The following is a 25992-nucleotide window of genomic DNA, read 5'->3' on the forward strand; positions in this document are numbered from 1 at the left end:
ACTGCCTCCCTTGTGGTTGAACGCCCGTGTCTCCCGCAGGCCCGCCGGCGGGGGAGATGGAGTTCTCCAGCGGCCGAGCGAGGCAGAAGCACTCGCGGCTGGGCGGGGACCGGCGGGAGTTGTACCCTCACAGCCTGCAGTTCTATCTGGAGCCCCCCACGGAAAACGTCCCTCTGGTGGAGTTTGAGAGCTTTGCTATCGACCGCCTGAAGTGTGAGTAGCGGGCCCGGACGTCCCTCCACCCCTGAAGATTTTGATTCTTCCTGTAATGGCTGCATGTATGTTTGGCGGGCTTAGATGCTCTCTCAGACTGTTATTAATGTAAACTGGCTGCCTGCTCGTGCTGAAGTGAACCCCCTTTAAAGGAAAACGTGTTGCTTTAGGTATTTCGGAGAGCTGTGACTGTTCTCACAACGAGTGGGTTTTTTTGGTATAGCAGTCAGGGCTGTGTAGTTTTGGTTTACACTGGTGGCTTTTACGAGTATGTTTCACTTTCGAGGTGTTGCGACCCATTTAATGTGTATCTGTACAGGGATTCAGGTCTTTGTGGCTGGGAGCAAGGGTTTCCCTGAGCTCCTGAAAACCACTGAATCCAAGGTTTCCATCATTACAGTGGAAACCGTTGTTCTGAGACTGATCTATCAGAGTTAGCTGTCTCCCTTGTTGACTGTATGGATCCCAGAGTTGGGCAAGCTGGTACTTGTGGCCTCTACCTTTGTGCTTCTTACCACTTTGTTCCCCATACTGCTAAAAGCAATTCCTGTGGCCTTACCAAAGCTTGTGCATTTCGCAAGACATGATACAGTTAGATTTCAATATGTTGTCTCTAACATGTATTTTCTCTTTTCCCAGTGCTCAAAGTAGTTGAAAACCTTGGTGTGAGCTATGTAAGAAGTAGTGAATCATACAGAACTAAGCTGGAATCTGAGCTCCGGAAGCTTAAGTTTCCCTACAGAGTAAGTAAAAATCAAAAAATGGAAATATCTTGCACTTTATTTTCTTTACGCCTTTCAAGAATTCTGAATAAAAGTAGAGGTGATGAAATACTATTCTTAAAGCTTCTGTCATTTTGTCAGAGATGTAGTTTCTCTTTGAGAGTATATATATATATTTCTTTGGGACAACCCACTTCTTTAATAATCTTGCATTTATTGTCTTAAAGATGGATATTAACAGCAATGATAAATTAATTGTGGATTTTTGATCTGGGAGAGATTATTTCTCTGAAATAATAATAATATGTTCTGTAGGCTTTGGCTGAGGATGATTATGAGGCAAGAAGAAAAGACCATATCTCTCATTTCATACTACGCCTTGCTTACTGTCAGTCGTAAGTACTTTTTGGATTATGTTGTACTCTTTATTAATTTTAAACATATACAGATACTACATTGTTTTTTTATTATAGACACTACAGATATTTTAGAGTTGCATGGCTACTAAATGGAAAGGTAGGCTCAGGTTTTTTTTACTAGGAATCTGATTTCAACTGTAATGAAAAGGGATACTTGGGCTCAAAATTAATACCCATTTTTTTGTAATGATAAAAAAAAGTATAAACTTATGGGTTTCACGCACATAATGTTGATTTGAGTCTTTCCTTTTGACATCTTTTCTGAGATTAAAGCACACCAATATTAATTGTTTATCAGGAATTTGCAATGATTAATAATTTAAATTAACTTCTGCATATGCTTAGACTGTTGATTACTGACCAAAGACCTGACTATTTAAATAGACTTTATACTATTGTCTAAAGAGAAAGTCTTGTTTCTGGCAAACTGGAAATACCATCTGAGTTTGAGGTTTCCTCTTCTGACTTTGCTTTTCTTCCAAATTCATTGCTGTGGATGGCTGCACATTATGTAAAATCTCAAGCACAAAGTTGGTCCTGTCAGGTGCATTCCTTTTGCTTCAGCTGTAAGTTTTCGATGAATTTATAGAGGTTGTCCAGTGTTTTATATCTTTAGCAGCTTTGTTATGCAGCAGTGTGAACTCCTGACTCCTTGCCATTGCAGTCCTTTTTTAGAATTAAAACTGGCAAATATGAAGTGTGTATTGTTCTGTATTGTTAATTGAATCGCACTATAAATTGAAATATTGTTTAAATTATGTGTGTGTGGTAGAAAACATATTATGATACTGTGATAGCTGACATGACTGAAGTGTTGCTGTGGATAAATACAGATTTGTAAGCAAAAACAGACCAGGAAGGTGAGTAGGGGGGATTGTGCTCTAAGACATGGTATGAAGCTGGAATGGATACGACTTTTCCTTGGAATGGGTTATGAGACAATTGAGAGTTTTTGGGCAGGTGTTGGAGAAGAGACCAAGATGGCTGACAACATAGTAGGTTCCTGCTACAGACCATCTGATCAGAATAGGAGTAGCAGAGTCCTCAAAAGTCTCCAGATAGAGGAAACCTCATCGTGACAGGCCCTGGGTGACTTTAAACACCCTGAAATTTCTGGATTTTTCACATCCCGTCATGTTGCGCTTTCAAAAGACATCTGCGCTGTGCAAAGGACAGTTTGTTGATGTACATGACTGATGAACCACCTAGATCTGTGATGCATGTACAATGAGGAACATATTGTGGGTGTGAAGGATCAATAGCAGCCTTCGCTGCATGGACTGGTAGCATAGTCTAAAATGCTGAGAGAAGGGACCAAGTTGAATAACAGAATTGCAACTGAAGTTCCTTCTACCCTTCTCTATTCTACATATAGTATTTGCAATTATGAATAACAAATGTATTGGTTTCTTTCTAGTGCTTATGTTTGTTGTGTATATTTTTATAAACTCCCTTGGTCATACTGGTCCTACTGAAAATAGCTTGCTTTACCTGTGTGGTAAGTTTCTACCAAAACCCCATAAAAGGTAGTATCCTTAAGTAGCCTGGGACTAAAAGGCCCCTGAAAACTTGGTGTTTCTTATGCAGCTAGTGGCATTATGAATAGTCAGTTTGATTTCCATTATCCTCTTGTAAAATTTCAAGCATTTAGTTATTATTTAGATGGGACCATTGCTTTTCTGTTGGAGATGAGACACTTTGAGGGTGTTGGTAATGACACATTGGAAAAAAGTTCTGCTCTTCGGGAAGGTAGAATTGTCTGGTGGCAAGGATCTGATCTGGCATCTATTTTTGGTTAGTCTGTGGCTTCAGGAAAAATGAGTTTGGGTCAAATTCACAGAAAGCAATACAAACAGTTTAGCAAAAGCCTGCAGGTTAGGTATTCTGTTCAGGAGTGGAATTCACTAAACTTTGTCCACTGTGCTGAGAAGGGAAGAAGGTATATGTGGATGACAGTGGCTAGCATGCTAAGTGAAAGGCTGCCTCAGGCAGAAATAACCAAGCAGGGGCTTGGCTAGACATTTGCCTTTGTCACTGATGTGATATCTTTCCCCTCTGCCCTGTATCTCTATAATGGCTCTGGTATCTCCTGGAATTAATGATGGATGCAGATGTCATGTCCCACTCAGATGAGGGAGACAAGTGACTCAGATTGGTAAATCCCCAACAGAGTGGACAACCGTGAGACAAGTCTCAAAGTCCAGACATTTAGTAACTTCTCACAATGTACTACTTGGACATACGATAATTGGCTAAGTATATAACAAGTTGTGTCAAGCAGTACAGTATGCCTTGCGTTTCTTAATGGTAGTGAAGGAAAAGGGGGAAAAAGGAAAGGAGGGAGATGGAGGTAATAGAGATCACTGTTCTGGGTTCCTCCATCGATCCCGCCAGCGAGGGTTCCAGGAGGCATCCGTCTTCTTCACTTCACTCTCTAGGCCCCCCCTCCCTTTTCCCCCTTGATTTATACCCACTTTCCTTGGGTCCGTCCCCTAGGTTGACCCACATACCTACATATCCCATGTATGGGAAGGGGTACGGTGCTTCATGAGATGATGTAATTAGCATGATCTTGTTAGTCTTCATTAGCATATTCAGGATGTTAACTTTAATATGCATTTTGTAGATAATGAAGCAAAGGTCATTCACCAGACAGATGGTCAATTTAAATTTGGCCAGGTGCACCAGAGCAGAACTGTCCTGTCTCCAGAGGTCTCCCCCCTTCAGCTGCATCTTGACCTCCATGTTATCTACCCTATGACTATAGTTTTGTTACTTGAAAGTGTTTGAGACATTCCTCAGCTTGGAGGGCCTCCACTCCCCCTGCTAACCATTATCTCTTTCTCGGGCTGTTTTCCTCAGTCTTTGTTTCTTGCAGGCCTCTTTCTTTCAGGACCTGTTTTTACAAGTCATCTCTCACGGTAGATAATTGGACTGTTTGCTTCTTCTCTGCAAGCTTCTTTTTAAAAGATCTTTGTCTTTTGTATGAGAGCTTATTTGACTCTAGTGCTTGCTTAAGAAATAAATGTGAAACATGGTTCAGACCCTGTGTTTCAGGGCAGAGGTGGTCAGCTTGTTGAGGGTGAGCCACTGTGCCCAAATGAATCCAAGCTATATTGGGCCACAGAGTCATCAGGAAAGAGCCTGGCTTTGTAGTCTCCTTCTTAGGGAGGAGGGGCCTTGGATAGAGCTCCAGGGCACTCTTTGAATTACTTGCAAATGTATTTTTGTGTTCCTGGTTATATACAGATAGTTTGATGCAGTGTTTCAATAAAGCAGCTTGATAGTTTCCACTTAAGCTAGCTTTTTTTGTTTCTTTGGAAAGGTAGACAGTGCTTACTCATAAAATGGAAAATAGTCACTTAAGCACTGAGCTGATCCTGTACCCATTATTTTTCATTCTCTCTTGAAAAGCAGCAATTTCAGAGATGAGAGATTTCTGTGCTCTAAAACTGGCATGTTCCCTAGAAAGTAAAATTAGGAGGCAAATAGAATACACTGTTCTTTAAGTTTTTATCATACTAGGTCAGAAAAATAAGCTTGGCAGAAAACATTAGGTTAATTGATGAAAGCTATTAAGGTAGGAGTGTTTTGAAAAAGTGTACTTAAATAGTCATAACAGCAAATTCGGTTGAATTCAGTTCTCTGTGACAGTTGTGTTTACAGGCTTGTTTTCCTGTGACACCACTTTAAGTTTCCAGTTGGCCAACAGTGCCACCCAGGGGTATGAGTTTACATCAACTTATTTTTTTTCTAGTCTGCATCAGTCCTCACTTACAAATTAGATTATTTTGGTTTGGGTTTTACATGGTTTGAGATGACCAGCTCCACCATCCTTGTCAGTCAAGTCTGTAATGTAGTTATCTCTTGGCTGTCCTTCTGCCTTCTGAAGTCCAAGGCATTAAAGCTTATTCCCATATAATGTTACTAAGGTAAGGTATGTACAGTCTTGAGTGAACAGTCTCATCCATACCCATCTTTCACACCTCTTGTAATGTCACTTATATCTGTCAAGACCAGGAAACAGAATAATCTTGTTTCATTCACTTTCATGGCAAACACAGCTCTGAACAGAATTTTACTTTCATGTTGACCATGACCATGCATTTCTGTTTCTGTCTATTGCATCTCTTTTCACTTTATCAGGTTAGCTGGGAAGAATCTTGAAAGTCACAGGAGCATAGTCTTCACTTTACTTGAGATGGAAGAAATAAATCTTCCCTCTGCTCTGACAGCAAAACTCTTCTATCCAGGAAACTTTTAAGCATATTTTTGAGTTTTTATTTCTTTTTCTCATGTTGTGTAACATAGACATAAGTTCTTTATTAAGCCTAGCAAGGGTTTTTTTTCTACTTCCTGCCATGTTTTTTTCTATGTGGTATATGGTAAATTAGACTTGTGTGCTGAAATTGCTACCTTTTATGTTGACTAGCATTTACTTTTGTGGCTTTCTGTACTTGAGTTCCCCTTGCTGTCTACCTTTTGAATCTTAAACTCTGAGGAATCTTCTGGTGTTGGTTGTCTAGTGAAATAGAGCTCTGGACCATGCTAAGACTTTTCACAGGTTAACATTAAGTTGTTGGTAACTGAACTCTCATGTAATAGTGGAATGTGAACTATGGTTTAGGAGCACTTTCATGTCTTTCTAATGTACTTTAGTGTCGATGCTTTATAAGAAATATGCCAGTCTTGCCTACCACTCCTTGGGGGAGTAAGGGGGATTCCTCACCTCACCCTCTTCCCCCTCCCCTGACCCGAGTGCTGTTCCCTGGTATGAAAGAGACTGTTCTTCTATATTGGGAATCTACTGATCTGATTTAAACTGTTGAGTAGTCAGCACACAAAAAGGTAAGTGGCAGAAAACGAGGAGATCATCTTGAGTGCCATTACAAATCACGTAATGGACAAACAGATGATCAGGCTCAGTCAGCCTGGGTTTATAAAAAGGCAGGTCCTGCCTGACAAACCTGATTTCCTTCTATGACAAGATGACCCAACTATTGGATGAGGGAAAAGCTGTGGATATTGTCTACCTGGATTTTCAAAAAGCATTTGACACAGTTCCCCATAGAATTCTCATACAAAAACTGGCTGCCCATGGCCTGGATGAGGGAATGGTCTGCTGGGTCAAGCACTGGCTGGATGGACGGTCCCAGAGAGTGGTGGTCAATGGAGCTAAATCCATCTGGTGGCCGGTCACAAGTGGTGTTCCTCAGGGCTCGGTGTTGGGACCATTTCTGTTCAACATCTTTATTGATGATCTTGATAAGGACACAGAGTGCATCATCAGTAAGTTCACAGATGGCACCAAGTTAAGCAGGAGTGTTGACCTGCATGAGGATAGGGAGGCTCTACAGAGAGACTTGGATAGATTGGATCCATGGGCCAACGTTAACGGGATGAGTTTCAACAAGGCCAAGTGCCAGGTCCTGCACTTGGGCCACAACAACCCCCTGCATGGCTACAGGCTTGGGGAGGTGTGGCTGGAGAGCTGTCTGGAAGAGAAGGATCCGGGGGTTCTAATTGACAAGCAGCTGAACATGAGCCAGCAGCGTGCCCAGGTGGCCAAGAAAGCCAACGGCATCCTGGCTTGTATCAGCCATAGTGTGACCAGCAGAAGTAGGGAGATGACAGTCCCCCTGTACTCTGCACTGGTGAGGCCACACCTGGAGTGTTGTGTCCAGTTTTGGGCACCTCAATACGAGAGAGATATTGAGGTGCTGGAGCCAGTGCAGAGCTGGTGAAGGGCCTGGAGAACAGATCCTATGAGGAGCAATTGAAGGAGCTGGGAATGTTTAGTTTGAGGAGAAGGCTGAGGGGAGACCTCATCACTCTCTACAACTACCTGAAAGGACATTGTAGAGAGGTTATTGCTGGTCTCAGAACAAGAGGGAATGGCTTTAAACTGCAACAGGGGAGGTTCAGACTGGACATTAGTAAAAAATCTTTCACAGAAAGAGTGGTCAGACAGTGGAATAGGCTGCCCAGGGATGTGGTGGAGTCACCATCCCTGGATGTGTTTAAGGGTTGTTTAGATGAGATGTTGGGGGATATGGTGTAGGGGAGAACTTTGTAGAGTAGGACTGATGGTTGGACTCAGTGATCCCAAGGATCTTTTCCAACCTGAATGATTCGTGAGACATTCCTAACATCTACGCTTCAGCTACTTGCAACTGTCTCATTTTCAGCAGCAACTTGGGTAGTTATCTAATGAGTGACATTTCTTTTCAGTTAAGGTTGTGGTTCTGATAATAAGTATTATTAATAATATCTGTCTGGAGCGAGAGTGTACAATTATTTTTTAAAATGTTAATAATGACATGATTTGGGTTTAGAAGTAATGTACAGTTTTCCAAAGACATAAGGAAAAAAATGAACATAGATAATGCCCTGATCATGACGTGTCTCGGAAAGTCAGTTTTAAAGTATATGCTGGACATACACAGTAATGTGAGCCAGTTCATCAGCTAGTTTGTCAACTGTAAGAAGAATCCAGGTAGGTGTGTGTATTGTATTAGAGATAACAGTAATATTTTCTTGTTTAGGTAACTTAGGTTGGTAGGTGGGATTAGAGCCTTTGATCTACTCTCCTGAAGGAAAAGAAAAACAGGAGACTGGCTGGCTGCCAAAGTAACTTTATATGCTTGATATTTTGTTTCCTTTGGAAGACAAAGACAGCATAAAACTGATGAATTAGGAACAGAGTAAAATGGTCACATCCTAGGATTTTGTTACTGTTCAAGATGATCACAGAAGAACTGCAGATCAGAGCATTAACTTCCATTTTAAGTTGCACAGATGATTAATATCCCAAGCATGGAGACTGCCCATGGGGTTATACTTTACAAAAGGCCTTAACGCAGTCTTTCCATATGGAATTATAATTTGAATAATAATCAATTTTCACCAAACCATATTTCAAGTAGAGGTTTTGTCCACAGAATCACAAAGAATTCTGTTGTAATTCATTGGTCAACTATGGGAAAACATGCGTAAATATTGTAAGGAGAACATGTAAGACTGCAGTATTTCTGTGCTCTGTGAATTGTCATGGCAGTAGCCCACAGTGTAGCTCTGGGAGGACAGTTTAAAAGAATGCCCTTTAATAGAGAGATAGAGTATCATCTGCATTCTGTGCTTGTACCTACAGGGTGGCTTTTGTTACTAGTATTCTGGTACCTATTTGCTATAGCTTTGAGTAATGTGCTGATGCCTGGGAGTCTGAGTGCTGGGATGTAAAGAGTAAACATGAGTAGAGACTGATTTAGAGACTGGCTTCAGAGTTTTATTTTTTTAATGTTGTCTACTGACTTATGTCCCTGTTTTCTTGTTTGTTCTACTTGCTCACCTGCTGTTGCTAAACCCCTTTTGCTCTTTTGTCAAGTGTTAGATGTTCTCTTTGTGTTCCTCACCCAAGTTTGTTATCATGTATTTTCCTTTTGCTTGCTTCCAGGCTATTTGTTGCCTAGTATATAGCACTGTTATAATATCTGAGAAGTGTGCATGTGTTTTCAGTTGGAGAGACCCCAAAAGCGAGAATTAAAAGAAGTAGGCTTCCTACTTCTTCGTATTTGCCTCATCAGATTGATTGTGACATTAATAGTACAATGAAGAAATGTTGTGTCATGTTAAAAAAAAAAAAGATGTCCTTTAAATACTGAAGGAGAATGTTATCTGCAGTTGGTTATTATCTAAAACAACTAAGAAATGGTTAGTACTGTTTAAAAGGGATAACAGCTTTGATACCTACAGAGCAATTTTTAGTGTTGAGATTGACTGCCTCTGTTCGTTCAAAACAAAGAAGCATGACTGCCGATGTATATTGTCTCTTCACAAGAAGAAAGCTTCCTGTCTTTTTTCCAGGCTCCTCAGTTTGTGGGTCCCATGCCAAAGTCAGTGTTACATTTAATACTGTGTTCACTAGGTTTGACATCTAGTTTATAAAGAAAGGATGCATAATCAGAAAATGTATTGTGGGTTTTTTTTTATTATTTCTTTGCAGTGAGGATCTCAGGCGTTGGTTTCTTCAACAAGAAATGGATCTCTTGCGATATCGCTTCAATGAACTAACTGACAGTTTAAGACAGAAATTCCTGGAACATGTTAACTTATCATTTGAAGCTGTAAGTATGTTACTTTCTGTATTTGTGTTAGGTTGCATGTGCCTTTTTTAAAAAAAAAGGTCATTAAGATAGTTTTAGTACTTCTGTTTAAAAAAAAAAAAAAGTGCAGTTATGGCTTTAAAAAACAAACCACACAAAACTTCTGAACTCTAAGAATAGTGTGCATGCCGCAGAAACGAGGATTAAATTATATAATTTTGTGCTGCAACAAGAGAAGATCAGTCTGCTTCAGTCAACCAATACCTGACAGAAAACTGAGTAATTACAAAGGTAAGCTAACAGTGTTTACGAAAGCTGATAGGAGGGGTTTTTGAATTAAGATTCTGGATAGGTTAGATCTAGTGTGTGTTCTTCAGATACGACATTTGTTTGTCTCATCTGTCCCTCAGGGAAAATAATACTCAGGTCAGAATTACCTTGTTTTCTTTTATGTGTAAGTGATGAATTGTGTGATAATTCACCTTAAAGGTTTCAGTGATAGGAATGCAACCGTTTGATTCTAACCTGAAGTGTGTGTGCAATCTATTCTCATCAGATTACTAACTTCAGTTGGAAAACATATATCTTTATTCATAAACTTTGCTCTAGAACCTTTGTAATCTACGAACTACTTCTAAGATGTTGGTTTCTTACTATCGTAACCAAAGCAAACCACAGTAACCTTGGGGACTTTGTACATCATACCATTTCATGAATACTGACATCTGGAGAACTATGTGAAAATGAGACATGCATTCAAGGAATACCTAAGAGATGTTGAGGATATAATTAAACTTTAATAATCAAAGTATGAAAATCCTGTATGGGTTGCTCAAGAATGTAACTTACTGTGTCACTGTGGGTTAAAAATAATCTACTTTGCAAGTATATTTTTGACATGTGGTTGTATGTACATGCTAAAAATAATTTCTATTCCGCTTGTTTGTGCATATTATGTGAGTTACTGAAGCTGTAAGACTGATTTAGCTTAAAGAGTAAATTTGGTATTAGATACAGTAGTTAAAAATTGCCTACTGTCTTGAGAGATTTATATATAATTTGAAAAGATCTACAGTTAAATAACAGTTTTATTGTTACATAGGCTTTATACACACACACATGCATGTAAATTATACTCTCTTCACTTAATAGACCATTTGATTTTGGCCCATTAAGTACGTGCTACAGAGAATACAGATTATAAATTGCATCCAAAACTCTGTAAATGCTTATTCCACAGTTGCTTTCTCATTAGAACTTAGATTCAAAGCTTTTTTTCCTTTTGACTTAAACTTATTCTAGTTCTTTACTAACTTATGAAAAACCTTGAAAATACCAAATCTGTGTAGACAAAGAGCTGTTGTTTTTGAGATGCTTTAAGGATATTATAAAAGAGTTCTTGCTGTTATATACCGTTTCATTTGTCTGAGCAAATTAAAGGAAAATGTCGCAGTTTCTGCGTTAATGACTTCAATAAAATTTTGCATTGCAGCTATGAACTATTTTGTTAGAAAGCTCCAGCTTTGCCTGTAGCTCTCAGTAATCTTATAAAAATTAATGTATAATCATGACTCTACTGAAAAAAACCACAAAATACCAACCCATTTTTCTCTTAAAATACTGATTAATTAGAAGAACTTAAAAATTCTAATATGTGGCTGATGTGCATTATATGTTGCTAGATTGAAAAATCAGACACCAGTGCATGTGGATAATGAAAGATGACTTGTGCAGTGTGTTGAGAATGAATTTGTCTAGCTAAGCAGTAACTTGTGGGCTTTCCTGGGTCTTCAAGAGACTATTAGAAATTTCATTCTTTGGTTCAACAGACCTTTCACTGAATGGTGTGTTTGTGGAGCTGTGTTTCTGTTGCTTATTCCCTGGACTCATATTGTCCTGTCACAGTTTCAGCATTCAGGCTTGTGAGAATAAATCAATGTTTACAGGTTGCTGGAAATAGCTAGGAGCATAACTTGGTTCTGTGCTATTGAATGTACCTTCAACATGTCAAAATGATTAAAAAGGTATTACTTTCTTATGCCTGTTGAGGCAACAAAGAAACATTTCATTGCAAATCTTCTCTGTTTCTACTTTTTTTTTCCCCACTTCCAGCTCCAGTGGGAATTTAAGCAAAACTAATCCCTTGCGCTATCATATATAGAACATTTGAATATTACTAAGGAATTCCATGTGTATCTGAAAGAGGTTTAAACTCTATGGTGCTACGTAGGGGCCACTAAAAGCAGTATTCTTTTTCTCAATGTTGTATTTGTAAACGTCTTTAAAAGGAAATGAAGACGGACTATCCTCTTCATAGTTCTCTGTTAAAAGTTATGTTTTCATGCCTTACTGTGCATAAAACAAGATGGAAGTCAAACTTTGTGCTGTACCTGTTAGAATGGTCTTCAGGACCTTCAGGTCAAGGTAATATCAAGTTCTGATATTACAATTCAGCCTATGTATATTTAAACGGATAGAAATTCTACTATAGGATTTTAATTGCTTAAGCTATGCTAAGAAAGTTAGGTAAATATCCTTGAAGAGAAGACACGTGCCTTGCGTTTTCTAGATAACAGTTCTGCATTTCAGAATTGTAAGCTGAGATAGGCCAGGGCTGCTGAAGTTCAGACCTCGGCATAGTCTGGCATAGCTATGTCTCAATTTAACAATTCTAAGAACCACTGTAAGAAGCAATTCTCAGTATTTAATAAAAGAGCTGGTCAAACTTTTTGTGAGGAGGAGGAATAAGTGGATAGTCTTGTCTACTTTCGTCATGTTTGTCTTCATTTATAGTGCCAACAAAGTGAACTTGACATTGAGAATTCAGTAACTGTCACATCTCTCCTTTTCATGTTTGCTCACATGCATGAGAAAGACATGTATTCATATAAATCTTTGCAGGGGTTTTGCAGACTAATTCCTGAGATTTTTTTGAATTATGGATTAAGAATTACTCATTTATAGAATCAAGAAGTCTTCAATCCTGCTCAGGGATAATACTTAAGCAGCTGTTAAAATCTTTGGAGGCTTTAGTGCCAAAGATCTTATTTAACAACTTTTTGGAAAGAATGAAGTTGTTAACAACTAGGAGAAAAAATACCAGACTTTTTGAATTTTTCTAAGGTAGCCAGCTGTGGAGAGTTTGAAATGATAGTAGTTCTGATCTCATGATTAAAGAGAATTTTAATCAAATAGCAAGAGCTTTCTGAAACTAAAAATAGAAATGAAATTTAATGAAAATGAATGTTTTAGTTGTTATAATAGGATTTCTTATGTCCTGTGACATTTATATTGCTGATGGAGCAGAATACATGGGAAAGGGTTCATTAAAATAAGTAAATACTTGCTCTGTGGTGTTTTACCTGATTAAAAAATGCCCTTTACTTGCAAAAGGAAGACTATAAACTGTTCAAAGTATCCAGATTAAAGATGTTGACTTCAGGATAATGAATTAGTGTTTGAACACGCATAGGATTATGATAATTCAAATTTTTTACAATGTGAAAATAAGCTTCTCTACATTTAGTATAAATTAGGGAAATTTGAAGCTTAGGTAAGTTCTTCAAATGTTTTTACAAAGCTGTCACTGAATTAAGGTAGTCTATCTCATATTTCTGTGAGAAGCCTCTGGAACCTGGACTTTCTGAAGAAAATGGAAGTTTTAATTACTTGTAGGCCAACCTGTTTTCTGGCAAATGTGGAGGATGCCTGGACTGGTGTTGCTCAGCCTACTGGAACATTGGTTTGGTGCTCAAAATTTTACAGTACTCTGAAATATTAGTGTTTATGTTCTCATAGCAATTTATGCCAACATGAGCACAAGGTAGAGCATGTGGTATTGAATAAAATGTCGAGAAAGGAAGAACATAGAAGGAAAGGAAGAATAAAAAGTGGGGGAAGTAGGAATGACGGACCTTGTTCTCACTCTTTTTTTTTTTTTTTTTTTTTTTTTTTTTGCTGTTTATTGTAACTCGACTGTAATGAAAATGACAGTCTTATGAATGTACTGGCTTCCCTTGTTGCAACTTCTGTAATTTTTAATTATTTACACTTTTATTTTAAACTGATGTAGTTGTAGAGTGTTCTTGAGATTGGGACTGTATTGGAGCTTTTGTCAACTATACTTTTCAGTTAGTTGTAAACAGTAATGGGGCCAGAAGTTGCATAAATGTCAGTGGTCTTTTCCTTTTGTTTTAGCGTGGATATGTTAGTTTGGATGAGAAGAGCTTGTCATGTCACTGGTGACAAGGGCTGAGGTTGAGCCCAGGAATAGAGGCTGATGAGGATTATTTGAAATTTTACTATTGTCACTTCTCAGTAGGAAAAACTCTGTGGTCTCAGCTTCTGAGAGGATGTGTTCAGCATCTCAGACAATAACTTGTTTCAGCTTTTGCTTTTTGGCCAGAGTTTGGGACACTAGTGAAAATGTTTCTTTTCTACTTTTGGTTAAAGCATTCTGTGCAGTGTAATGAGTGTCAGGCTCTTAATCAGAGCCCAAACCAAGCCCCAACTTTTTTTTTGGGGGGCAGAGGGTGAAAGATGTTTTAATGAAGTGCTGCTTTGCCTGCAAATAATAAAAAAAAAAATACAGACTGGTATACTTTGTAGTATCTGAGGTTAGTTGTCTTAACTAGTTCATTTCCATAATTTATTTTCTAATTTACTTTCATAACACCTTTAAAGCTGTTTGTAATTGCATTAGAAAATACATTGTTAAAGATTTGTACTGTTCACTTTTACACTTTTTTAGGTATCTTAAAAAATTAAAACTGATTCAATTTTTGAAGATTACTTTTATCTTAACAGTCATTTATACACTTTTCATGAATACCTTCCCCCTCAAAATTATTGTATCGACATCTTAAACAATTAAGCATTTAGCTTGTTTTTTTCTCTGAAATAAGTTGTGGTTGAACCACGATATCAAAGGTGATGTTTACAATATAGCCTCCTTTCCAGTAAACAGAGAAGACACTGAAGAAATTCAACTTTTGAACTCTACCTTTTGACAGTAGTTAGAACTGTTGGAAGCAAACAGAAATTATTTTATTTATGCTCACACACACTCGCTCTATGGTACATTATTTGGTAGAAGTCCCTTCCATGTGTTTTCCTGGGAGTGGTTAGGCTTGACTTGTGAGAGGTTAGGCTTGGCCTGAGAGCACCATTTCTTATGTGACTCTTTTACAATAATAACCTTTAGGAAATAATATTTTGATAAAATATTATAGGTTTTTACTAGCTCATTTAAAATGTAATTTTCTTAGAGCAGTGTCATCTAATTGGTAGCCAGTTGTGGGGTCTTTCTCTTGATATTACCTGGTCCCTGGGAAAATGACTATTTGAGTTCCATTTGCCTCATGTTATATAAAATCCTGCTGTCTTGCAAAACACATCTAGTTGTTCAGCTTAAAGCATTGGAGTTAGAGGAACATTTGCTAAACTCTTCTGTTCAGTAATTCTGTAGTTCTCTTGTTCAGTAAAGCTTATTTTTATCCTTATTTGACATTTTAATTTTTGGACCTCAGTCTGTAATCTTGTCTGCTTTTATATACTTCATAGATGACTTGCTGTCAGGTGTCCACCAAATTTTGGGGAACTGCTTAAGGGAGAAGATTGGAAGACTGGTTAATAGTCTCGCCTCAAAACTAAGCTTACTTTTTTTTTTTTTTTTCTAAAAAACCCCACTACACTTGTATCTATGATTCACTCCTTTTTCACCTGGTCCTATATGTTTATGTTACTTTAGTGTTATGTGGCTTGTCAGTCTTTGAATATGTTCAGATGTGAGACTTCCCTGCTTTTGATGTTTCTTTGTCGTGAAAGAGAAGTGCTACACTGCCTTTCTTGACACTTTAATACAGGCCATTCAGTGAGAAGATTCTGCTGTATAATTTTTTCTTTTTTTCTTTTTTTAGCTAGCAAGAAATACTTACTAATCCATTCCCTGTTTCTAAAGCTTGCTCATCTTAATCTTTAAGAATTTTTTCTGTTGATACGTTAAATAGTTTTGTATCACAGTAACGGGAGAATCATGGGATGCTTCTGAAAGTATTTCAGAATGTTTTCAGTCCATGCTATATTTTATGTTCTTAAAAAAAGGCTTTTAAGGGACAGTGCTGTCATCATCCAGATAAATACTGAAGATTTTTATGTATGGCATGTAATTTTCATCTCTCAAGGCACATTAAATTGTGTGTAAAGTCAGTCACGTAGGGAGCACAGGAAATTCTTAAGCAGCACTCAAGAGAAGTAAATGCTGACATTTAAGGTGACAGAGCCCATCAAAGAGAATATGCAAACACAGGTGTGCAGCTGAAATTTACATTAATTTCAGAGATTAAAGCATTAAAATCTTACTATAAATGAGTAATTACATCTATGATGCCTGACAGTTTCTGGCAGTAAAAGCCACTAATACAGATTTTTAAGATATTTAAAGAGAAATATAGTGAATATTTAAAAAATTATAGTAATTGAAGAAAATATTTTAATCTCAAAGTAAATTCTTCAGTATATGAAGGAATGATATAAAGTAAATTGTTCTAATTGTGATAATTGGGCTTTAACTACAAAGTTGTTTTTCTTTCTTGCCACAAGTGGGCATCTGTATTTTTCCTTTCTTAGGAATTCCTGATTTATTTTCTGCCAGATTGTGACACAAGACCTGTTTGGAATCATTTGACATTGTGCCTAACTTCCATTTTGTCATGTACTCTTATCAGTGAGATTGGTTGTCTGTGTGATTTTCCACATGCCCTGCTGTGTATACACCCCTTCATTTGTCCCTCTGTTCCCACACCAACCTTTCTACATGTCATTTTCCTTGTTTTTTTGAAGCTGGTTATGCATGTCTGTATTGGAAGCCCTTGAGAAATGACCATACTTACACTTCTGTATTGTAGTGCTTTTGGACCTTCACAGTGTGAGATAAATCCTAGTTTATTAATTTTTTTTTTTTTTTTTAAATTCTGATTGCCTTTTTGACATAATCAGAGTACTTCTGGTGACTGCCACAAGTTGTTATTGAAAAGCTTTCAGTGTGACTGTAAGTTGGAGGAAAACTGCAAGTTATCTGGATTAATGGTGTTCCTAGAGATTCTTGAATTAAGATGTTGAGTTTCCTATCATTCACATGTTTGGTCTTACAGGACCTAACACTGGGGAAGTAATCATGATGATGAAGATAACTTGAAGCCATAAAAGTAAATTTATTCTTTCCTTCACTCTCTGTGCTGCTTATCATCTTCTTGTCCTTCAGGCTGTGTCTATATATGTCATATTGCATGTTAACTCCTAGATCTTAGGCTGGATTTTTGCATGCTTCTGAAATGTCAATAGGTATCTCTAATATATTCTGGGTTTTTTTTCAGCAGTTGTTTTAAGATATTTTGGAAAAGTGATGAGAGTATTCTCTTTAGAATTTTATTTATACTTTTTCTTTCTTCTAATATATAGCAACTTGTGCTTGATAGCATTCAAGGGGAAGTTGGGTCAAAAGTTATGTAGTTATACTGGTACCTTAGCTTTGTTCCATAGAAGTGGAGTCCCTTGGATTGGCAACTACATGGCAGTTACTGTACATTAGTATTTGGAGTAGTGTTTGCTTAAAAGGAAACTCTACTAGCAGAAGTCTAAATTATCTTTATTTTCATTCCTTGTGGTTTAACTTACATGATAATTGCTGTAATTATTAATGCTGTCTTTTTTCCATGAATTTGACTTTTTCCTTAGCTGTTGCTCAGTCCTTCTGTTCCCTAAAATGATAATGAACAGACCTTTCCTCTTCATAGAACTTTCTATATAGGAATTGTCACTTACCTTGTTCATTTTTAGAGAACTGTCACATATTCAGGGAACTTTAACTTCTAATTCCTGGAATAGGTCTGCCATACTCATTTTGCTGTTCTCTCTTCTTTCTTAGATCAGCATAGTCCTCCTGCTATCACAAAGTAACTCTCTGTAACATACCCATCTCAGCATCTCGCATTCCTCCTTCCTGTAGAAAAATGTCAGCAGAAGCAATGCTTAATTTTGCTCTTAAATTCTGAGAGATTCTTCCATGCCATAGTCTGCTTCAGTGAAACTGATAGGGCATTTAAGCTGTTCACAATCTTTCTTTTGATGGGATTTAAACCTTGAAGAAAACTTAATAATTTTCTGTCTGTCTTCAGATAATGAGGTCTCCTGCCAATATTGTACTCAACATTTCATTGCTAAATAAACTGCATGTAGCGTTTTTAATGTTTGCTTTTTCTTTGTCCTAACTTCAACTGCAGGTTTTTCTGGTGTTTCTCAGCTACAGCTTTTTCTTCCACTATTGAAACTACTTTCTAGTCTACTCGGTCATGCTTTTCTTCTCTCATTGGCCGTGGATATTTTGATTATTTTCTTTTAGCTTGCCCTTTCTGTGTTGTTTTTCTGTGATGAGGACAATAGGGTTCAGTTCTTCAAATTTTTTTCTTTTTAATGTATGTGTGTGGTATCGCTGTTACTCTGGTCTCAAACCTTACCTGATAGTTAAAAATACTTTTTTGCTACTAGCTCTTTGCTTTCAATTAGTTTTATCTTTCCCACTTTCTCCTTTGGATGTTCTAGTTTCTGTCTAAGTGTAGCAAAGCTGTACTTTTCCTTAGAATGCCATTTACTACTTGGCACTGTCAGAAGTATTTCCTTTGAAGCCCTAAGTCTGAGTTTCAGCCTTTGTATGCTTTGCCTTGCATACTTTTAACTGTCCAAAACCTACCACTTACTCATAGATATCAAAGGAAAGATCTGTTCTTTGAGTATTTGCAACTGAAGGTCTCTGTAGGTCAGTGGTACATCTTGTGTTGATTTGGAAGATCCAGTGAACTTCTGGTTCCTTTCCACTTGGTTCTTGTGAAAATTGCCACAAAACTTGTTCATTTTAACCAGTCAGACTTCATCTCTCTCTGGGGACTGTTTAAGGGTCGGTCTCCTGTTCACGTGGACCAAAATGTTCTGTGGCTGCTTCCAAAATGCTGTGTATTTCAGTAATACTTTGAAGATGACAGTTGTTTCATTTGCCTTGTGCATGAAAACTTCACAGCTTTTCTTGCAGAGTCCCTGGCACCTGTATATTCCTGTGTCATAGTGGTGGTCATCATTCTGCTGCTTTAGTTCCCTTATTTTTTTTTCCTAATGTCAAACCTAACTCTACTTTTCAGTAATATAAGTCTATTTCTTCTTGCTCTGTCCACTCATTGAGAAAGGTGGGTTTGCATGGCCTTTTGTTTGCATGGCATTTTGTTTGCATTCTACATATAAGATGACTCTATGCTTTCTTGTTGTTGCTTGTTTTAGCCTTTCTTTGTGTGTGCTGGCTTGTCATTTTGGTGGATGTCCTTTGCCATTTTCTAGTGGGGCAACATCTTTTTTTTTTTTTTAAAGTGCAGTCATCTGGTTAGAATATTCCATCTGAATCATTACCAATTCTAAAGTGACATGGAGATTAAATTCATGTATACTACATATTTTCCTCCCTGTCCCCTCAACAGCATGATCTAGTGACTCCCAAGCTGGAGATAGGGAGGTTGTACAACTGTTTTTCTCAGCATTCCTGATTAGTCAACTCTTCTTCTGTTTGTACAGAACTGACTTGGATGTAAAATCTTGAAGTGTCTCTCCTGAAACATGTTCTTCAGTTTTAGACCAGATTCTCCTATCTGATCTTGTTCTGGAGAGCCCTTGCAGTGTCCCCAGCCTTAAGGCATTTAAATATGTAATCTGCTTTTATGTTAATATGCAGGTTAGTAACTAAAATATTAAATTTTAGTTTAAATAATTGTGGAACTTGCCTTAATATGTCCTATTTTTGAATCAGATTCTTCCATGCATGGTTTTTCCAGTTAGTTTTGCACACAGGTTATAGGAGACTTAGTGGAACTGTTTGACCATTTGCTCTTGAAAGTGTCTAACAGGAGTGACTAGGGGCTTTTGACACAGTGTGACACCTGCTTTTTTTAACCTATCTCTGAGGTCTGTTTCACTGTCATAAGGTAGTGAGATTGACTTAACAAAATTTGTCTTTTGACATATCCATGTGGGCTGTTACTTGTCTTATGTGATATTTTCCTAGTGCAGTCAAATGTTTTGATTTTTATGCCACACCTTTTTAGGAATTTAACTTAATTTACTGGAATGTGGAGTAGAATAAAATGTACAGTTTTAGCCTAAATTTATTTTTCAGTGATGTTCTGGTCATGATCTTGACTGTTATTTCCTGTGATCTTTTCTTCATCTTATCTTCAGACTGTTCCTTCCTTGAAATAGACATTATTTTCTCTTTGTTGCTTCCACAAGAAATGAAAATTAATAGTTATTATCATGCCTTTATCTGTGGTATAAGAATGATGTATAATTGAATTTAGATTTTCTGTAATGCTTCTGTTCTGTTATCTTTCTGCAGTGTGCAGAAGAAATAAACTTCCAAAGTGTAGTGTATTTCTTTTTGAATACATCTTTCTGTGTTGCTGTTTTCTCTCCACAGAGCATAAAAAATCCTATTTAAATTCTTTTAGAACTTCTTCACCTCTGAAAAGCCTCTTGAAATTTAAAAAATATTATGACTTTTTTTATAACTTCTAGGTTAAATGCCTTATTTTTGGGTAACTGCCAATTGTTGCAAAATTAACCATCTTAACTTTTTAAATGCTGTTATAAAGCACAGTATTTTAATAAAATGCTTAATAAAGGGGAAGGAACAGTGGTTAGGAATAGTCAGTTGGGGGAGCTGGTGCTCTGTAGTGCATCTACCAGCATTTGAGAAAAAAGAATAAGAACTGCAAAATAAAAGGGATGATCAAAATACATTAGTGTTAGAGTGTTGGTTTTTTTGTGTTTTTTTTTTTTTCCACAGTAGCTCTTTGATGTTGTGGTTGAAGTGCTTTTTTAGCAGCTTTAAGCAGTAGAAATTAAACTTCTTTAATTTCTATTTTTATGATCATAACACTCCTATGAGACACTTTCTGATATCACTATTATGCTGTCTTCAGAAGCATTTATCTCAGTAGTGGGGCAGTTGTATAAATATTTGTAGGTTTAGCTTCTTGAAAAAATCTTTTATGACTGCCTTTATTGGGTATGGGAGATCCTAAAGCCAGATTTGGATTAATGAGAATGAGACTAGTTTATGTCCTTAGTAAGGACAGAAACAGGCAAAAGAAAATACTTAATATTGTGTCTAGCCACTAAAAGGCTGTGACTATAATTATCCATTTTGGTACCAAGTGTATAAACCCAAATGTTCTTCTGGTTTGGTTAATGATTTTACATTTTGGAGGCATCAAATAATATTTCTTCCTTTCCCAAACAGGATGGTGAAAAATGTGTAAAAAGTGGAAACTGTCAAGAGCCTAATTTTACTCTGTGGAAATTTATGTGACGCTAAAGCAGTATCTATGTCCACGTAGACTACAGTTTGCATTTGTGAAAGGAAATGGTTCTGAATTTTGACTTCATTTTCTGCTACTTGAATCTTACATTTGTCTCTTTGCTTGAAAATTAACAATGCTTGTCTTGCAGGTGACAACAGAGGTCAGAAGTAATGTATATGTAAGTGGGAAATAGTGCCAAAGTAACCTAAAAATATGTATTCTGTCACTTAGCTCTATCATAATAGAAGCAAAATTGCATGTGGAAAGACTTAAGAGTACTTTTTTTTTTTAAATGCTAAAATTTAAGAGTGAAATATGTATATCAGAACTTTAAAAACCAGGTTACTCTCATCCTGAAGTACTTAAAGTACTTGCAAAAGAAGTAATAAACTTCCCAATTTAATTATTCAAGTTTCAGAAGATAGATTTAAATAAAACCAAGTGGTGGCTTTGTCACAGGATTTACTGTTGTTTACTGAAAGTTGTTTTTTGTTCCAAATAAAGAAAAAAAAACCACCACACATTGATATCTAGGTTTATGTCTACCTTTTGTTGACTGTATTTATGTCTTAGGGGAAGAAAATCCTAGGGAGACCTCTTTCCTCAGGAGTATTAGCAGGATGGGAATCCAGTTCAACCAGTATGAACTACTCTTTAGGCCACCATACTGCAGTCAGAGGATTTGGTAGGCTAACTCACAGGTCTGTTTGCGAAGTAATGTCTTTTGCAAAGCAGTCTTGCTAACTGGCTGCAACCCAAAATAATTGGGTTGATTGCAAAGCAACCTGAGTATTCTGATGAGCTTATGTTTTGAGGGATGGGTAGATGAGGTGAGGTTTGTTTAAAACATTTAGACTAAATGTATTGTAGTATTCTCTTACAGAGTTTTAAAATAAAATTTGATTCATGGGAGAATCACATATCTCATAACTCTAAGAGGGAGAAGTGTTGACTGAAAGAAGAGGAGAAGATGTACTTGCTATTTTTTTTTGTGTGCTGGAAGGATGGATGAGGCGAGGTCTTAATTTACCCTTCTCTAATGGATCATTGAATTATAAACATATCTTTGTTATTAGTCATGAAGAAAACTAGCATTTTGCTGCAGTAATTCTAGTTGCATGTATTATTTGCACATATGGTGTTGGTGATGTTCTATAAAATTGTGGAATTAAGTAATAAATGTGACTGAAGAATATATAGCTACTGGGGATGTCCCTTTTCACCTTCATAAACATAATGAACAACAGTTTGTAAATGATGCAAAATGCTAATTAAAAGTTTTAATTTGGTAATCATCTCTTTGATTAGAAACAGATGCTGATTATCTGCAGAAATCTAAATGGACCTTTAGAAGATAGATTTTCTTGCTTAAAATTGACTTGGAAACTAGAGTCAAACTAAACCAGAAACTGTACAGTAACTTAGGCCCACTTTAGTGCACTAGAGCACTATGGTTCTTACTAAATAGCTTTGTGCAGTTCATCATTTGAGTTAAACAGGACCTTTACAGTGCACTGTTAAGATTGAATCCTTCTGTACTGGGTGCTATACGTGCTCCTCCTAATTTGAAGTACATTGTCTTAGCGCTCTGAAAAAGTTATGTGCTTTGAAACAAAAATTGCAAAAAGGCTGCAATAAAAATGAATTGATGAATAAAACCGTTCTTCCTCCTAATCTAGTGGAAAACAACCAGACAACATTTGGAATACAGTCTGAATCCTGAGGCAGTTGTTCCGCTGTAACCCTGGATTTCTGAAGTAATATGAAATGGCAGCTGTATCAGAAACGCAGGGGAGAATAGATATCTCCGCCGCCATGTTCTTTAGCTTATGATATCATAGAAGAGTTAGGAAGGGTACCCACACTACTGGTGTGATAATGTGCTCTAGCACTCAGTAGTTGACCAGGTCACATTTGACTGCCATTTATCTAATGGTTTGCAAAGTCCTGACCTGATCCTTGTAATCGATAATTTGGGATTCCTGGAAGAAACATAGTATAGACAAGGAGAATGGTGTCATCAGGTGTCCTCTTTTTTTTCTGTAAATATTTTAGACATTCTTTTGGGGCATAAGGGAAGAGAAAATTGGAAAATCAGTAGTGTATTTTCTAAAATTAGAACCATAGTTATTCAAGAAGAAAATAAATTTCTTGGATAATCGAGGTGTTAAGTTCTTTTATAGTGGTTGAGGTTAAGAATGTTTCCAAAATGAATTTACTATTCATATAGCAGTGAATGCAGTAACTTTGGAAATGTTTATATTGTTCCTTAGTTCAGCAGCATAAAAGCTGATAGGATAGTTTGTGCAGGATGTAATTACACTACAAGTAGAATTTACTAGCTGCTGTTTTGGATGTAAGCTTTGTAAAATGGTCTGCAAACATTGAAATATTCTTCCCTGCTAATCCTGTGATTAAATCTAGAGAAACATTTGTTAACAAGTTTCTGTAAAATTGAGTTTGATGTTAGCATCCTGATTTGTGAATGGAAGAAAACCTGTTGCTGTATTTCTTATAAGGGCCTTTCATTAGCTTTTCAGTCATGTTGAAGTCCAATATGTAGGTGGTGATGTTTTGTTCAACTTTCCTCTTCATGGACATAGGGGAATGTTTGTCAGGTATGTAAGAAACTGGACCTATGTCACTGAGTTCTCTGTGATTATGATAACCATGAATTAACTGCATTGTTAAGGAAGATCCCTAAAATGTCCTTTCTGTGCCCACTCCTGATTTTAAGAAAAGCCCAAACAACATTTTAGTCAATGAATGAGAATGCATAACAATTCCAAGTGCATCCATTTATATTTTTAGGAATGCCAGCAACCTGAACTTGAGCTGAAGTTGTAATACTATGGAAAATGCAATTTTCTTCTTAATTCATTTGCGCCTGTCCAAAATGGGATTGGTACCTCTTAAGAAATGTCATCAGATTTCTGAACAACGGGTTTGTAAGCCTCTGGAACGTTTTATTTAAGGCTCTTCATGCTTTTAATTGGTAGGACAGCTGGGAATGATGTCCTTTCCTAATCAAGCTAGTGTTCATTAACTGGCTGAATACACGTTAAATTTACATTCTTAAATTTAATGGTATCTAGATTAATACTTTTGTATTCTAGTTGTAGCTTAGTTTGTACTGTGATGTGTGGCAATGGACTAGATTGACTAGGAAATGATTGTTCTGTCTGTTTCATACTTAAACTGCAACATAGCGCGGTATTGAGAGGCTGACTTTTTTTGAGAAGGGTGTTGTGCCATTTGACTACCTCGTGCTCAGTGACTAAAAGCAAGTTTTAAAAAGTTCACTTTCTAAGGACACCAGTGAAGTGTGCACATAGACCTGAAGCTGAATCTTAGAAAAAGAAAGGTCTTGTGCATTGAGTTCTTTCTTGTTCCTTACTGGGAGACTTAGAAACAGCAGAACTAAGTAGTTGTGCATGTATAGTAGTATAATGTGTGCATGCATCTTTATCTCTTCATTAAAGCAGAGTAGGGATATCAAATTTTTTGGACTGCCTCACTGCCAGTATTTGTTTAACCAAGCCTTGCATATTAAATTATTAATATTTTAATCTAAATTTATGTGTCTTTGTGTTTCCAGGACAATTCTGTGATTAAAAATAAATGAATAAGCTGCAGGTAGATAGCAAGAAAACTAGAAATAATGCAACTTATCCCAAATCCTTGCTTCCTTCCTTTCCTTTCATGCCTTGATTTATTTTTTTTTTTATATCTTGATTTTTTTCATTTTTCTAAGTCTCAAAAACTTACGATGTAGGGTTGAATTGTTTGAAGCTATGATACGTGACCTGCTGTCACTGAAAAGGAAAGATCCTTTTCATGATGTTATTGTTCTTTGCTTTTGCAAAGCAAAGACTGATAAGCAGTTTCAGTTTACTAAACTGGCAACAAACTAACAAGACAAAACTAGTGAATTGTTTTCTGTGGGGTTAGTTGAATCAGTTCAGTGTGGAGGATCCGATGAACATCAGATACCACCCTCAGAAGAATTCTGTTGATTTTTTTTTTTTAATTCTTTTGGACATCACAGTAACATTAATCTGGTGAACATCGAGTGCTGTCAGAAGTTAAGCAGTCTCTTTATCTTTCTGATCTTGATTAGAATTCTAAAAGCTGTATTTAATTGTATCTAATTTTTTTACTGATTACCGGAATGTGTTTAGAGATGGAATTATTAAATGTACAAACTGTAGTGTTCTTATCAAAATAATAAAAAAAGGCAAAAAAGAAAGCTTTTCCAGCTTCCACGAACCAAGAAAAAAAATGGGATACATTTTTTATGACACTGTATACAGAGATACAGGTATGACCTAACTGAAAGCTTGAGTCTGAGTTTAGACTATAGGGGGCTTATTTTCATTTCATTGCATCTTCAGTCAGTTTTAAATGTGAAAATGGTGAAATCATTAATGCTAATGCCAGGTTATTTTAAATGTTCCAGTCTTTAGGGAAGCAATTTGTATTTTTAAATGTGTTCTGGAGTCATCTCACAGCTTCAGTTAGGGGCTAGGGATATCCTTGTTGTTTCTTCCTCTCTCTCCATTAGCTGAAAACATGAAGGCAGTGTGAATTTGGTAAAAAGGCAAGGAGCCAAAGGGTTTGTAGGGCTGTTGAAAGTTTGCCTGACCTGTAAGATACTTGAGGTTATAAGAAGTAAATTATTTATGAGTTCAAAAAGTATTATTTATTTATACTGTAAATATTGTTTGTGTTCAAAAAAAAATAGAGTTTCTGATGAAACTGTATTTTCTGTAACGCTGTCCACAATCTTTAGTCATGGCCCATTAACCTATTTTTCTGGAGGTTTTACTAGGATCACTTTTAATCCAACAGTGTTAAATTTTCTTGCTAGTGAGATGAAAGACAATCTAAAATCAGTGGTGACAGATATGTATGGGATTGATATGGTCAAATTACTAACAAAGAAGGATCTAAACAGCTTGTGAAGATTGCAGTCAGTATAATTATTTTATGCATATATTAAAAGATTAAAAACCCCTTGAAATTAAATGTAATACTGAATAAAATGGTTTTGTTGATGAAAATGAGCTAATTGATTTCTGAAAAGCAAATAAGCAAGGAATCCTTGTGTTTCTGTCTCTTATAGAGGAGAATTGGGAAA

General features: G+C 36.7%; 1 protein-coding gene across 1 annotated transcript in view; it reads left to right on the forward strand.

Moving 5' to 3' along the window:
- Positions 1 to 14: 14 nt before the first annotated feature.
- PRIM2 (DNA primase subunit 2) overlaps positions 15 to 25992 on the forward strand; it is a 120944-nt gene continuing 94966 nt past the window's right edge. Inside the window, exons 1-4 of the mRNA XM_026844065.1 lie at positions 15 to 213; positions 853 to 956; positions 1251 to 1330; positions 9357 to 9477. Of these exons, the coding sequence (XP_026699866.1) occupies positions 57 to 213; positions 853 to 956; positions 1251 to 1330; positions 9357 to 9477 (462 nt within the window). The 5' untranslated portion in view covers positions 15 to 56. The remainder of the gene's footprint in view (positions 214 to 852; positions 957 to 1250; positions 1331 to 9356; positions 9478 to 25992) is intronic.

The sequence above is a fragment of the Athene cunicularia genome, assembly GCF_003259725.1.
Source record: "Athene cunicularia isolate RWA chromosome 3 unlocalized genomic scaffold, athCun1 chr3_part1, whole genome shotgun sequence".
Lineage (NCBI taxonomy): Eukaryota > Metazoa > Chordata > Aves > Strigiformes > Strigidae > Athene > Athene cunicularia.